Source organism: Elgaria multicarinata, chromosome 10, assembly GCF_023053635.1.
Source record: "Elgaria multicarinata webbii isolate HBS135686 ecotype San Diego chromosome 10, rElgMul1.1.pri, whole genome shotgun sequence".
In the NCBI taxonomy this organism is placed as follows: Eukaryota; Metazoa; Chordata; class Lepidosauria; order Squamata; family Anguidae; genus Elgaria; species Elgaria multicarinata.
This window is the reverse complement of record NC_086180.1, coordinates 60,269,589-60,284,835: the sequence shown is the minus strand read 5'-3', so window position 1 is coordinate 60,284,835 and position 15,247 is coordinate 60,269,589. Positions and strand designations below refer to the sequence as shown.

The 15,247-nt window shown below is 39.1% G+C and overlaps 1 protein-coding gene across 1 annotated transcript in view; it reads right to left on the bottom strand.

Moving 5' to 3' along the window:
- Positions 1-233: 233 nt before the first annotated feature.
- TUSC3 (tumor suppressor candidate 3) overlaps positions 234-15,247 on the bottom strand; it is a 137,339-nt gene continuing 122,325 nt past the window's right edge. Inside the window, exons 8-10 of the mRNA XM_063135184.1 lie at positions 12,425-12,499; positions 9,420-9,510; positions 234-719 (exon numbers count right to left, since the gene is read on the bottom strand). Of these exons, the coding sequence (XP_062991254.1) occupies positions 704-719; positions 9,420-9,510; positions 12,425-12,499 (182 nt within the window). The 3' untranslated portion in view covers positions 234-703. The remainder of the gene's footprint in view (positions 720-9,419; positions 9,511-12,424; positions 12,500-15,247) is intronic.

The window sequence follows — 15,247 nt, the reverse complement described above, 5'->3', positions numbered from 1 at the left end:
CCTTGAAGCAACCTTAAATTTCCTTGAAGAGCAGCAAGCTCAGCAAAGCTCAAAATCGGTTGCGTGTTTATTGATTTTGTTAAAATTATTCCAACACCCATTTGAGCTTTTTCCTCTTGTTGTGATTTTTAAAAATGAAGCTCTCTTGGCTCTTAAATAATGCTAATAGAAATAATTATCTTTCCGTTGTACAGTGCACGCTAACAAACGACTCTGTGGTCTTCAGCCCTCATTCAGTTTGTGTTTCCTTTATTCAGCAAAGCTGGTTTGGTAACCTTACATTGCTTTATGTCATAGGAGTACAGTTCCAAAATTCTGAATGGTTTGACTTTTTTCAACTGAAATCTATACAAGTGTGATAGGACAACAACAACATCAACGACAACAGAAAGACTTTCCCACTAGAGTTAACTTTATTTAAATTCAGGATCACCAAGCATATCACATTTCCGCTCCTGTTTATCACATCTTCCATTTAGATATCCAATATTTGCTATGCATTACAAATTAGATGAAGCATTTGGTAATAAGGTACAAATGCAAACTTGTCTTCACACAAATGCTGTAATTTATCATAGGAAGCAAATGAACAAAATGCAAAAAAAAAAACCCTCTTGAAGAAATATGGTGTTGGTAAGCAGATACTATCAGGAGCTGCTTATCTTCGTAGTAAACATTAGCTTTATGCTAATCTCACTTGAATTCACTTAATTAAGAAGCTGAAAAGAAAGAAAGAAAAAATATAATCAAACGCTGAAAATAATGTTCACATTTTTGTGTGTGTAGCTTTGGCTTCATTCCTGAAAAATTAAGATCTGCAATTTCCTTTGGCTTGGGTAACTATTAACACATTAGAACCAAAGGAAAAACCACACAGGCATGCAATTCCAAAATGTATCATGGATCCATACAAAATTAGGACATTTTAACAAAATATTCTGTCTCTATAAAACTGCCCAGCCTGTTTCTCCATGTTAAGAGTTCAGGGAAAAGAGACCAGATAATCATTATAGCGGATTCCATTTTACTTTCATATAGATTAAGAATGTTGCAACATTTGTGTTTGCCTCCTCTTTATCCATACAAATTTAAATGCGGAAGATGAGGTTCAGTAAACAGCTATTAATTATTATACCTTAACAATACCCAAAGTATTTGATATTTTCAACACAATCCATGCACTCATCTAGGATTTATTCCACAGTTAGGATTCAATAGGATTTATTCCACAGTTAGTCTAATTATTTCATATGAAACTTGGAATTGGTGCTCCTAGTGACTGGAGATATTCTCTGATTGCTTTTACTAAGGGGTAAAGATTGTTGTGTTAGTCTTGATGATGCCCCATACTGCACTCTTTGAGAATTGTTTGAGAAATTTATTTATTTATTACATTAATATCCCACCTTTTCCCCTCCAAGGAACCCAAGGTGGCATACATAATCCTCCTCTTCTCCATTTTATTCTCACAACAACAACCTTGTGAGGTGGGTTGGGCTGAGAGTCTGTGACTGGCCCAAAGTCACCCAGTAAGTTTCCATGGCCAAGAAGGGACTAGGACCCTGATCTCCTGAGTCCCAGTCCAATACTCTAACCACTATACCACAATGGATCTCACTACACTACACTGATTTAAGACAATGTCTTAAATCAGTCTTCCCCAACCTGGTACCCCTCCCAACATATCACATCATGCCCATATTGGGGAAGTCTGCTAGAAATGCTATCAAAATTTGCACACGCATAATTCCCTCCACTTGTCCACACTTGTCACTGCAGGTTAGCCATGCACACAAGCAATCCGATGCCTTAAAAACCACAACAGGATTTTTAGTTAATGGAAAGTGCAGCAGTTACATTTAAGCTCTTTTAGTGTCCTTGAAAAAACCCTGCTGAGAAAGGCAGGTGGGGAAAACAGTTCTCTGGCATTCATCACACTGAGAGCAGTGTGATGAATGCCAGAAAAGGCCAGAGGAGTTTCATAATTTCACCCTGAAGATATTCTCATCCGAAAGCAGCTACAGGAAGCTGACTATTCAGTTCCAGTGAGGCATTCTAGACCATTCAATGTAACTTGTATATCTGTAAACTTGTAATAAGAAATAGCCCCAAGGCAAATGGGAGGGACTACACAATATACTATATGATGTCTTGAAAGATTAAGTTTCCAAGCAATTTCTTTCCCTTTCTTTGATCATGTGATTGTGCATAGGGTAGATTAGATGTAGGCTCTGTTTAACTCAGCCTTTCTCAACCTGGGGCCCTCCAGATGTGTTGGACTACAACTCCCAGAATGCCCCAGCCAGCTCTGCTGGCTGGGGCATTCTGGGAGATGCAGTCCAACACATCTGGAGTGCCCCTGGTTGAGAACCACTGGTTTAACTGAAGTTAATAGGAGGACATTGTTCAGCACTTTTATCAGGCTTCACTTAAACCTAAAAAGGTAAGAGCAGCCTTGCTGGATAGACCAAAGTCTTGTTTAATCCCAGCATTCAACCGTGGCCAACCAGAAGCCCATGGGAAGTCCGCTAGCAGGACATGAGGGCAATAGCACCCTCCTGCTCTTGTTCCCTAGCAACTGGTATTCAGAGTCGTACTGCCTCTAATACTGGAAGTACTACATAATTATCATGATTACTAACCACTGACAACCTTATCCTCCATGAATTTGGCTAATCCCCTTTTAAAACTGTTGGTGACAATCACTATATCTTGTGGAAGTGAATTCCATAGTTTAACTATACACTGTCTTAAGTATATCCTTTTTCTGTCCTGGATTTCTCACCATTCAGTTTCATTGGATGACCCCAAGTTCTAGAATTATGACCTCCTTTTTTTTGGCCTCTCTACTTTCTCTACACTGTGCATTTTAGACACCTCTATCATGTTTACCCTCACACATTATTTTTCTAAGCTAAAGAGCTCCAAACGTTATAACCTTTCCCCATAAGGGGGTTACTCTAATCCCTTGATCATTTAGGTTGTCCTTTTCTCCATTTTTTCTAGGTGACGAGGGATATGTGAATTGGCAAAACTCGTGCTGACTGAAATTCTTCAAATTCCACCTCAAAACTTGTTCTTACCCGAATCCATTTCAGATTGCGAACTTTGTTTCCCCCCCCTTTTCACATGAAAATCTGTACATTTTTCCAGTTGTGTACATCTTTGAAATCTTTTCTTCTCCCATTAATTAAAGTGTGTTTGAATGCATTTGTGTGTGTGTTTTTAAAAAGTATGCCTTTTTCATGTACCTGCCCTCTTCTGTATCTGGTCACTCTAGCATAGCTCCTGCAGCTTGAACTGTTGTGATGAAGAGGGAATTTTATCAGGTGCTGCGTACACACAAATGACACCTGCTGAAATTCCCTTTTCTACACAACTGTAGAACAGCATTCAGGAGCCCTGTCCTCCTTTTCATACGGTCACCTTATATAAATAGCATACTCATCAAAAAGTCAGGATTGGCTGTATCTCCCTGTCAAGTATACATCTTGATGGCAAATCAGGATTGGTTGCTGTGCAATGTATGCAAAGTCCCTAACTTTTAATAATAGTGTGATACAGTGTACACATATGGGTTTTTGACATTTGTTTTTGTTTTGTTGTATGACCTGATATTTTCCATGTAATCATTTATTGTTTTAGTTTCATTATATAAACATTACAAATCTGAAATTAGCTTCTCGGTGTGAATGCAGCCCAGGAGATGTATCCCCCCCCCCTTTGCTATTTGTCAGTATTCAACATTACTCTTTTTCTCCATCTTCTGTCCCAAAAGTCAGGATTGGCTGTATCTCCCTGTCAAGTATACGCTTTGGGAGATGCAGACTGATTTTTATGGTTTAATGATGAGTCCCCCATGCCCTCTGCTCCAATAGTTTCAAGCACCAGTGAGAAGAATCTGCCCACAGCATTTTACTTTGCAATCAACTGCTATAAAGCAAACTAATTACCTCAATGGCCCTGATGTTTAATTAAATAATTACATCCTATTTACTACTGATTATTTAGGGGCAGGTTCATTCATTGCCTCCTCCCTCATGAGCAATCCTGACCTTTTTGGGCATTCAGTAGCATTGACCAGTGCCAGGTTCACACATTATGATCTCTAATCTGTCCAGGGTGATTCCCAATAATCACAACAAAACATTTTCCCGACATAGGTAACTAGCTATGTCTATAAGCAGTGTACATCTATTAATGTATATACAGAAATACCAAGTGTGATGATCCATATGTAGTATTTCCATAACTTCCAACATGGATCTGGTTTCCATAGAGGGTGGCATTTTATAATGTATGAAGGGATCCTATCTCAATTACAAACTTTCCTTTGACCCTTCACCCCTTTTACATTATGGAAACCCCTCCCAATACCACTCTGCATGATGTCATAAACCTCTAGGATGTATCAGGCACTTTCCCCCATTCATCCCACTTTGAAAAAGATCATAGATAAGATGGAATAATCCGTAATGACATGAAATCAGCAGTGTTTAAAGCCAGTGTTGCACTAGAATTTCGCCACTAGATGGTGCTGAGGGAAAGTTTTCAATTCCAAATCACGTGTTTGTGGTGTAAAGGAGCCTGTCATAAATGTGGAAAGACTCAGGAAGAAGAAACCCTGGTAGGGTGCAGGGTTTTTCCTTAATGTAGAGATACCCTATATTAAAAGCAGGGGCTGGCAGGGAAGGCAACCCTTTTCCTCATATTTCACATGTTTAACTGATTTTAATTTTGATAGAGCATTATTTCATGGGCGTCAGCAGTGACAAGAGAAGATACATTGCAAGAGACCTGTTATTTTGCTCCCCATTTATTGGTGCAATTGGCTTTAGGAGAAAACTAAAATGGCTGCTTGGTGATACATAAAGACAAGCTGTTTAATATTTGTGACCTGTGGTTCCCAGTGAACTTAATGTTTCGGTTTGCATCTTTTCAACGTGTGGCATCTAATTTCTCTTTAAAACCAATTATTTCAAACAAATGCAAATAAAAAGTATCAGGAACTTTACTTCAATGTTCAGATGAGGTGTAGTCATCAACTTCAGCAAGCTTTGGTGAAGTTCTAGTCACCCTGTAATGAGTTATTTTCCATAGTTATGTGGAAAATAAAACATTATGCCTGTGTACTTGCATATTTTTAGTGCTGTCACAGTATCCAATGCTGTCACAGAGCAAGCTTAACACCATTAGCCCTTGGTAGGCAAAGGGAAAGAAACTGATTTGCCAGCAATTTCCCCCTTTTGTGCACTGGTTAATTCTAGCGCAATGCCACTAACACTAGTGGTGTGGCAACAATGGATAATGCCCCATGATTTAGAGCTGTCCCCTGCATGTCTAACACAAAGGGCCATCTTCTGTTGGGGCTGAGTCACAAACAGCACATTATGCCACTCAGTGTGATCCCGCTCAAGACACATCTGTATCTGATGTACGGTAACGTTATTGTTACCAGGTGGCAGCATGAGAGAAATGACCATAGTGCCCTGGGGTGAATTCTTGCTTGCTCAAAGGTAGGGTGGTCATTTGTATGGGCTCACTGCTGATTGTCTTCTCTACCAAGCACATTTCATTGTGTAATTATCTTTTCCTGTTTTTTTTAACACATAAATGGTTTGGGCTCCACACATCTTGAAGCCCACTTCTCCACTCATGTGTCCTTGCATATTCTCAGTGCTCTTTTGTCTATAGCATTTATGCATCAAGTCTGAAAAAGCAAAAACATATAAAAACACATCCTCTTAGCCCTTTCTGACCTTACTTTAGTGCCATTGGAGCCACTGCAGTGTGCTTCATTCCCATGCTGTTCCGAAAGCTTCAGGGCATGTGAGAATGAGGGATGTAAGGATCAGCAAAACTTGAGCTTGCAAACGTTCTCCGAATTCCATCGCAAAGCTCATTCCAACTCAGTATCAGATGGTGAACTTTCTTTTCTTTCCCCACCTTTTGCATGAAAATCCGTGCATATTTCCATGCCTATTTTCCCAAACATACACATCAATTGTGCACATCTTTGAAATGATGATGAGATCTCAATGATGTAGGCCGAGATACGAACGTTTAAATGAAATAAAATAAATCTACACATTCTTCTCCCATTGATTACAACGTATTTGTGTGCACTTTTCAAATATATGCCTTTTGTGTGTGTGCACTTTTCAAATATACGCATGTTGCTGAAGATTTATGTTGTTGTTGTTCGGTGAATCACATTGAAAGCTTGAAAATATACTTTTGCATCTGAGTCTAGAAGGTGTGAACTGGGTAAATCTCAATAAAGATAAAACTGAAATGAATTTCTCATAGATCGCGAATGAGAAGTCTGCCCAATATGGGCTTGTCCACATGCCAGTGGTGCCACAGCTCCAAAAAGGGGTAACAGATGGATTGGTTTCCAAGCTACCATCACCTTTCTTTTGAAGGGTGTCAGTAAGTTTCCTGGATCAGTAAAATGATGCAGGTGGGAAATGTGTTCCTCTAAACCTCATAGAGCCAGGAATTTCCCAATAAAACTTGGGCTACGCTAAAGACAACAGTTGTGGGAGAAGAATATATGCACTAAAAGATAATAAAGTAAATAATATATTAAAGTTAACTTATGTTTGAGCAGTTAATGGTATCAAAGGGAGGTGTTTTTTAAAAGTGCTATTTAAATACAGGGCATCTCAGTTTTCTCTGTTGTATTTGGCAAACATACATATATTTTTCATTAAAACTAATGCGAGTTACATGCATGCCTGGAGGAGAATATTTAACCTAAAGGAGACAGGAAGACAGGCAAGACTGTAGCACAGCCACTGAAGTTTACCGCAGGAGACAAAATTGATTTCATGAAAAGCCTAATGAATCCAGCAGTGCTTTGCTCAGAGACTCTAATATCCCCAGAGAGTTGGGTAAGAACTCCCCAAGCAGAAGGGTGTAGCACTGGATGACTTTGACATGGCATTGGAACAGGTAACTAGGCCAGAAGAGTTATAAAATATTGACTGAGAAGCTAGTAAATTTAGGTGTAAAGGCTGTTATGCTCCAAGCCGCTCGAGATTCTCCAGACAGCACACCTAAAGTCTAAGTACTAGGTATGCCATTCCAATTACTCGGCAGACAATGAGTAGAACTACCTGGATATGCATTAAAAATACCTTTGAACAAAATTGCTCAATTCAGAATGAGCAAATGTGAGTGGGCATTTCTCTCCTCCCAGTGAACCCCACTGATTCAGAAAGAATAACTGGGGTTATAAGAATACAGATAAAGAACAATTTTGAGTACGTCTATTTCTGTGAAATTCTGTCCCTACTATAGGGAAAACAGCCTTAAAAAAGGAAGCCAATTTCAGGAGGTCTCCCGGATCCTGTGAGCCAGAAAGTTCTGTACGTTGCAAGAAAGTTCTGTATCTTACAAACTAGTGATTTTCACACCTTGTTCATGAAGGTCTTCCATTAGGACAAAAGCAATGGCAGATAGGAATGGATGGACTCACCTCCGCCTGGCTTTGTCGGACACCTGCCAAGCTGCCACCGCCCACCCAGGCTTGCCCAACAAAGCTGCAAGCCCCGGAGCCTGCATTGTGCATAACAATGGCAGCTCTGGAAATAGACTTAGGGCCTTTCCAGGACCATACGCAAGTGATGTGGAATTATTAAATTATTATTTTAAAAAAGATTTGCCATTTTAATACATGTACTGAGGGCTCTTGGTCAGAGGAGTGGTGCTGAAGTAAGATGGAGTTTAACCAATTGCACAAAATTGCCCTGATCTAAATTGCACCCTAAAGCTGCTATTCTGCACCTCTATAGTAACAATTAGCACATGATTTTCAGAAAGATGACCCCCCAATATCAACTTTTGGAAGGGGCAAACTCTATTTTTCTCATAGCCACTGATTTTTTAAATTTGGGGTCTCCTCCATTTCTTAAGGTTAATACATATATATTTTATTTATTTATTTATTGCATTGTTATACCGCTGAATAGCCAAAGCTCTCTGGGCGGTTCACAAAAATTAAAAATGCATGTGAAGATCCAATTACAGATTTCCTACATAGAGGTTTGGCCCCAAAACCACAGCAAATGTGAATGGGAACCAGAGGTCTTTTCTTCAAGGAAAAGCTTGTTTCGGAGTGAATTGTCCTAGTACTCAAATCTTAATATATTGTTGCTGGGGAAAAGCAATAATTTTCTAAAACAAGTGGATCCATTGCCATTTGGATTCTGGAGTAAAGTTGCATAAGTGTTAATGGGCACTCACTGGATAATGACCATGCTATCATGACAAATGAGAAAAGTGTTGTCTGGCAGGAAAACACACAACGGTGGAGTTTTTATGGAAAATACTCCATGCTGTGCAGAGGAGAGTTCCTGCACAACTATTGTGTTGCGTGTTGTGTGGAGGGCTCTGTAGAGTTTCCCACTGTGTTGAGTTGACTTTTCCCACTGGCTAGAGTTCCCTGGCAAAAGGAGTGGGTGCCGCTCTAGGAGAGCCAACAGCACTGGGTTTTTTTGCAGCAATGGCTGATGGGACACCATTGGGACGACCGGGGGAGGAGAGAGGATGGAGGAACTGTCAATCAAACATCACAATTTATTTATTTATTATTTATTTATTTATCATATTTATACCCCGCTCTTCAGCCAAAAAAGGCTCTTGGAGCAGCTTACACTTAGCAAAAAAGACAATGGATTTTACTCAGCTCCATGGTAGCCCACAGTCACACAACAGTGGAATTAGAACATGTTGTGTGGTGAGTACCTCCTAAAAACTCAGCTGTTGAGTGGAGTTTTCAGATTGCATTGATTAACATGTTGTCTGAACTGAGCCAAGATTTATTTATTTGTAATATTTATATACCATTCATTATAATAAAATCCCTAAGTGTTTTACATATAAAGATGAAATGGATTTCTTCACAATTTGCCTTGATGCTAGCTGGGGTCCATCTCCTGAGCACAGTTCCTCCAATTAAACCTGCTTATTTAATTCACTAGAGTATACACCACCCTGGGAAAAGGCTGCTTGGTCCCTCCTTATCTGTGTGATCTCTTGCCCACTGTTGTCTTTTTATTGGGGCTTGCAGAACAATCCCACAAAGGCTAAAAGGCAGTCAAGGCATGTTTTGAAACGATGATTATTATTATTGGATGTTTTAAAAATGATTTTAGGATGTTTTAACAATGTATATTATGTTTTAATTCAGTTTTATGTATTTTATATTTACTGTTGTTCCCCGCCTCGATCAAAATGGAGAGGCGGGTAATAAATAAATAAATAAATAAATAAATAAATAAATAATAGTCCTAATAAGATACAGGCCCAACTTATTTGTTCATGGATTCATGAATCTCAGCGCAGAAAATTGGGAGCAGGTAGCTGGCTGAAAAAAATGACTTGGATGGCTAGCTGTGTTATTTGTGGCTTACCTGTATGGATAGCCATGATACTTGGAGCGGAAGATCGACAGTAAGAAGCTGAAGAAGAAAACGACGAGACCCAATCCCACCAGGCATATTACTAGAAAAAAAATATCAACATTGAAGATCCTCTTATAAAGCAAAATTATATTCAACACTTGGTAGGAATCACTTACAAATACATTCTGAAATAAATAAGTGTAGTTAGGTTGTCTCTAGGTGCCCTCCTTGTATAATCTGAGGTAACATTATAAATAGATTTCCAACAGACTACCTTTTCGTGTAGACATAAATGACAGTAAAATGGCTGTTTAAAAGAAAAAAAGAAACTGATGGTGGCAACGTAGAAAACATTTCATGGTATCGAGACTTTGCTAGAGGAAGCAATGAACTTGGAATTATACATTTCAGGCAGAATGATTTCAGCCTCGTGTCAGACCCTTTGGCAGAAAAAAAGTCTACTTCTTAATTGCCCATTGCCACAAGTTGTCTAATTCACAGCATCCAGATTCCATCCCGTGCATTTTTCTAAAAAAGGAAGTGGTTGACTCAGTCAGTTTTTACACAACTAGGGGATAAACTAGATGAAACAACGTTATTCATTTCAGAGTGCAACTAACAATTCTGTGAATGGCTTTAAAAAAATAATTGGAGGTGCAGGTCTCTCAAAATGTTGCCCTGAAACATGGGGCAGGAGGGCAACTAGATTGGGCCTTCACAATTACTATTTGTTTTAGGAAAAGAGATCTGATGGAAGCTTTTTCCCAGCGCAAATAAAGGTGTGGACCTCCCATCCAGATTGGACCTATGGTGGTGGCAAAGGGATAAAGCCCCCTTATCCCTCACAACTTGATGCCAATCCCAAGGGCGGGAGGGGGGGACAATTGTAATTTACTTTAAAGGTGTCATACACACAATTGTTGATTGCAAAAATTGTGTTGTGACTGATTTAGGTTTCAGATCAGTGATCACATTGCAAAATCCCTATTAGAGTAAGACCTTTATTAGTCCAACTATATGGATTTTGGAATTTTACTAACATGGCTATCTTTGCTTGTTGTGAATGGTCATATTGTTTCATTAACAGAATTGATTTCCCCATGCAAGGCTTTGATGGTTTCTGCAGACAATAGGCTGAATCCAATGTTTGTCTTGCTTAGAGTAGTCCCATTGAAATGAATGGGACAAGTTAGTAAGGATCAACCTAACTCCCATTCATTTCAATGGGTGTACTCAAAGTAGATTGAATATCGGATTCAATCCTCTGCTCTACTAGCTTCCTCCATCCCTGCTATAGTTTTATAAATCCTCTGCTAAATTCATCTCCCTCCTGCTTCTAAGATATTGCCACCTCTCACCTTTATATTTGCACTGTCTCATTGCTATCCCTCAGACCAATATCAATGCTCTACTCCTCCCTTTTAAAGCTCTCCACCTCCCTGGCCCTTCCGAGTTTAATAAATGACTTAAGGCAGTGGTGGGGAACATGTGGCCCTCCAGATGTTGTTGGACTGCAACTCCTATCAGAATGAGCCAGCATAGCCTATGTTGAAGGGTGACAGTAGTTGCCGTTCAACAACATCTGGAGGGCCCCAAGTACCACATCTCTGACTAAAGAATAATTAAGATACCATTTGTTAATGTAGCACATTTTACAAAACATGCTCTCATTCAACAATGCCAGTTTACTTAATGCAATTTTGAAATGCCATTTAGGGTACGGAGCCAAGTATCCTCTCTGCACACAGAAGATTGCCTTTCCTCTAGGTGTTTGTTTCCCTAATGGCCAAATATGTTTCTTTAATAAGCACTTCTAGAAGATCATTGTTTAAATGTAGACTGATGACCAGTACTTTCTGTTCACAAGGAAAGAGATCCTGTAGAAGGTTTTCCTGGAACTTCCTATTGCTCAGGGAAGTTAGGAGTTTGAAATAATATACATTAGTGGTCAAGACAAAAATCTATTCAAAACACAGGGCATATCTGATATGGGTATAGCTTCAGAAACTAGGGCTGAGCAGAAATGGCCAACCAAATTTGATTCCCCATTTTTAGGTGGTGAATGTGGGAGAGGGATTTTGGTGGGCTATTTGAGGAGGAGATTATTTACAAATGGGGAGGGGGTTGCGGAATTACCAGGAAGCAGCAATGGTTGCCTTTCTTTTGTTAAACTTGGTTTTGCCACCACTGCAGGCAATAACAGCGGTCACATCCTGGACACCACACTTTCCCCCTCACATAGCTTCCTTGGAACAGCGTTCTGTCACAAGATAGGATTGTTCCAGGGGCATTGTGGGAAAGAAATGGCAGCTGCCAGTGGGGGTTGCCATTTTGCTCCATAGTGCCCCTTGGAATGATGCTATGTCATGACAGAATACCATTCCGAAGGGACTTTGTGGGGGAAACATGACATCTGTCAAGAGATGGCCACTCAGAGAAACGCTGCCATTGCCACCTGCAGAAGAAGCAAAACAAAAGTTTGAAATGGAAAGGAAAGAAAAAGTCACTATTGCCAGTACATAACCTGCAAATAAGACCCCACTGCAAATGCACCTCTCCATTAATTTCAAGTAAAACATTCTTAAGTGAAAACTTTCAGCTTAGTCCTAAACATGAGCTCAGGAGAAAGTTATCAGGACTATCTGTTTGTTTTATATACTACCCAATTTCAGGTAACAAGTACACCCACAAATATGGCCAGAATCCAAAGCTACTGGACAGCTACTTCCAAGTTCCCAATGGGGTTCTTTGAACAGGATTCTTCATGCTACATGGTAAGCCGCTTTGGAGTTGGAAAGAACACATCTAAAGCAGTTCTTCGAATCCCAGGCCTGTGGTATTATATCACAAATACATGCAAATGTGTTTTCAAACGAGTAAACACATTTGCAAGTGCTCTGGAAAATATGGACATACATTTTAGAATTGGTGAGCTTTCATGCAGATCTGCAGTAATCACACATACATTTAAATGTCAAGAGAACTATTATGATAACTCGACTTAAACAACTTACTTCTCCTTTTCCCAACATCTCCTTTGGAGGTAGCAGCTTCATTCAAAAGAACCATTCCCATGGTGATAGCAGCATCTATGTCGTTGTTGTCAAGGAAACAATAGAAATGCGGACATCTCACAAAGCAAAGCAGTGCATCTGTAAACTTAGGAGGTACCAATTTTTGGATTTTAAAAGTGTTAAAACACGTTCTGTGATGGATTGTAAATGTATGCAAAGTTGTCAGGAGAAGAAAAGCATTAAACCAGTGATGACTCCTGTGTATAATATGCATTTTGCATGTAACTTACCACTTTGCTACTTTTTAGATTTCTGTAAATCGTCAAAATAGAATAGCAAAGTGTTTAAGGAATCTAAGTACACTAATGATGTTTTGCTAAATTAGGTAAGTATTGTAAAGCTCTCAAACCTATAAGATGCCTGAAAACCCATGTACCAATTCTGGTAGTACAAAATGAATGTCGCCAGGAGACAGATACAGGGTGCATAAAAATAATTACATTAATTCTCTGATTAACTGATGCATACTAAACCATTTAAATTGGACACAGTATGCTGTTTCTCAACCAATGTTTCCAAGATGGATAGTATCTGTCTAATATGCCACAAGAATGGAGTAAAATCACTGCAGCGGCAAGTGTTTTCAGTCACTAGCCATTTTTAGAGTCTTAATTGCTAGCTTTTACAAATGCAAACAGGCACATAATGATAAAATAATTTAAACTAATTTGCCAGGATCCTAAGCTATTCACGTACTTGTTTGAAAACGTATCCATGAAAAGCAACTGTTACTACTGTAATTAACATCTGTTCCAAGCAGTCGGAATACAACAATGCAAGTAGGATTGATGTATCATGGGAACTGTTATCTATTTCTAGTTCTCAAAAAAAAAGGCTACCATTTTATACTCTAAAAAAATCCTATTTAGTATCTACAGTAACGAAATGAAAGCTATCCATTGGGCATCACCCTTGTTGTAAACAACTTCCATTAATTAACTAATGGTTGACATTAGGAGGTTCATCTTTTTATAAGACTGCAGTGGTTAAGATATGAATAGAACATCACTAGAGAAATGAATAGAACATGAGATACGAATAGAACATCACTAGAGAAAGCTTCTCCAAAGTTACAGTGAACCTGTTCAGAAGACACCTTAAACTATGGCTTTAACCACAGTGGTTAAGCCAGAAAGCCAGGCTGTGATCAGAAGACACCTTAAAGCACAGCTTTAAGCATGGTGAGTAAAGCAAAAAGCCTTATTTGCCGTGGTTAACGCCATGGTTTAAGGTGTATTCTGAATGGGCCCAGTGTCTACTCAGAAGTAAACCCATTGACTTCAATGAGCCTTACTATCAGGTAAGTGGGTATTAGGACTGAAATTGACCATGAAGAAAAAAATGGGGTGGACAGATAAAGCAAGTCATACTCCTTTTTCTAAAAATAACCCCCAATCTCTTTTGTCCCCTTTCGTTCCATCTCCAGGTAGAGCTGGGAAAGAATCTTGCCTGAAACCCTGGCGAACCACAGCTGCCAGTCAGTGTCAACCACACTGGACTCAATGGGCCAATCGTCTGATTCAGTATAAGGCAGCTTCCTATGGGAAGAGTGCCAAAAGAAGTCACATCAATTTTGGAGTTAGAAACTTAAGGCATGCACTTACTTTTCTTCCATTAAAATAAGCAGGGTATTAAAGAGCTTAAGTACGCTTGGATGAGGCCTAAAGTTCCCAAGGAGCCACCTTGCTAGTCCTAAAACATTAACCAGCTTGAGATTCCTCCCACAGACAGACACTGTTGATGTGAAATAGGGGAGTTCTTGCACATTATTTGATGTCTGAGAAATATCTGAGCCCCTGTTGATAACAAAAACAATGCCATCACAATTTTGTGTTGTTTTCTTAGACCCTAAAGTTTTCTTAAATGAGGAAATGGACAGGGTTACTTATTATTATTATTATTATTATTATTATTATTATTATTATTATTTATATAGCACCATCAATGTACATGGTGCTGTACAGAGTAAAACAGTAAATAGCAAGACCCTGCCGCATAGGCTTACAATCTAATAAAATCATAGTAAAACAATAAGGAGGGGAAGAGAATGCCAACAGGTACAGGGTAGGGTAAGCAAGCACAGGGTAGGGTAAAACTAACAGTAGAAAGTAACAGTAGAAGTCTGCACAACATCAAGTTTTAAAAGCTTTAGGAAAAAGAAAAGTTTTTAGTTGAGCTTTAAAAGCTGCGGTTGAACTTGTAGTTCTCAAATGTTCTGGAATAGCGTTCCAGGCGTAAGGGGCAGCAGACGAAAATGGACGAAGCCGAGCAAGGGAAGTAGAGGCCCTTGGGCAGGCGAGAAACACGTCATATCATTTTTACTTAGTCTGCTTGACGATTTTGCAGGGAATGTTTTTTTTTAAAAAAAGTTTTTTTTTATTATGAATATCAACAGAACAGAAAATACATCATGAAAATGGGGGGCGGGAAACAGGAATGCTTTTAAAAATATATCTGTGTAAAACTCAGAATTCATGATAAGGCACTCAAAATAAAATTTACATTTTAGAGGTAGGCAACATCCTGTTCAATGCTTGGGAAGGCTCACAGGATTATCCATACTTTATAAGTTCATGTGGTTAAAAAAACAAAACATCAGGTATTTTCATCCAGTCAAATAAATCTTGCAGCGTAATCCTATACATGTCTATTCAGAAGCAGGCTCACTGAGATAAATGGGACTAACTCCCAGGTAAGCATATCAGACTGCAGCTTACCTTGATTAATTGGTAGGCGTCACAGGGTTCAATCCTATGCATAGTT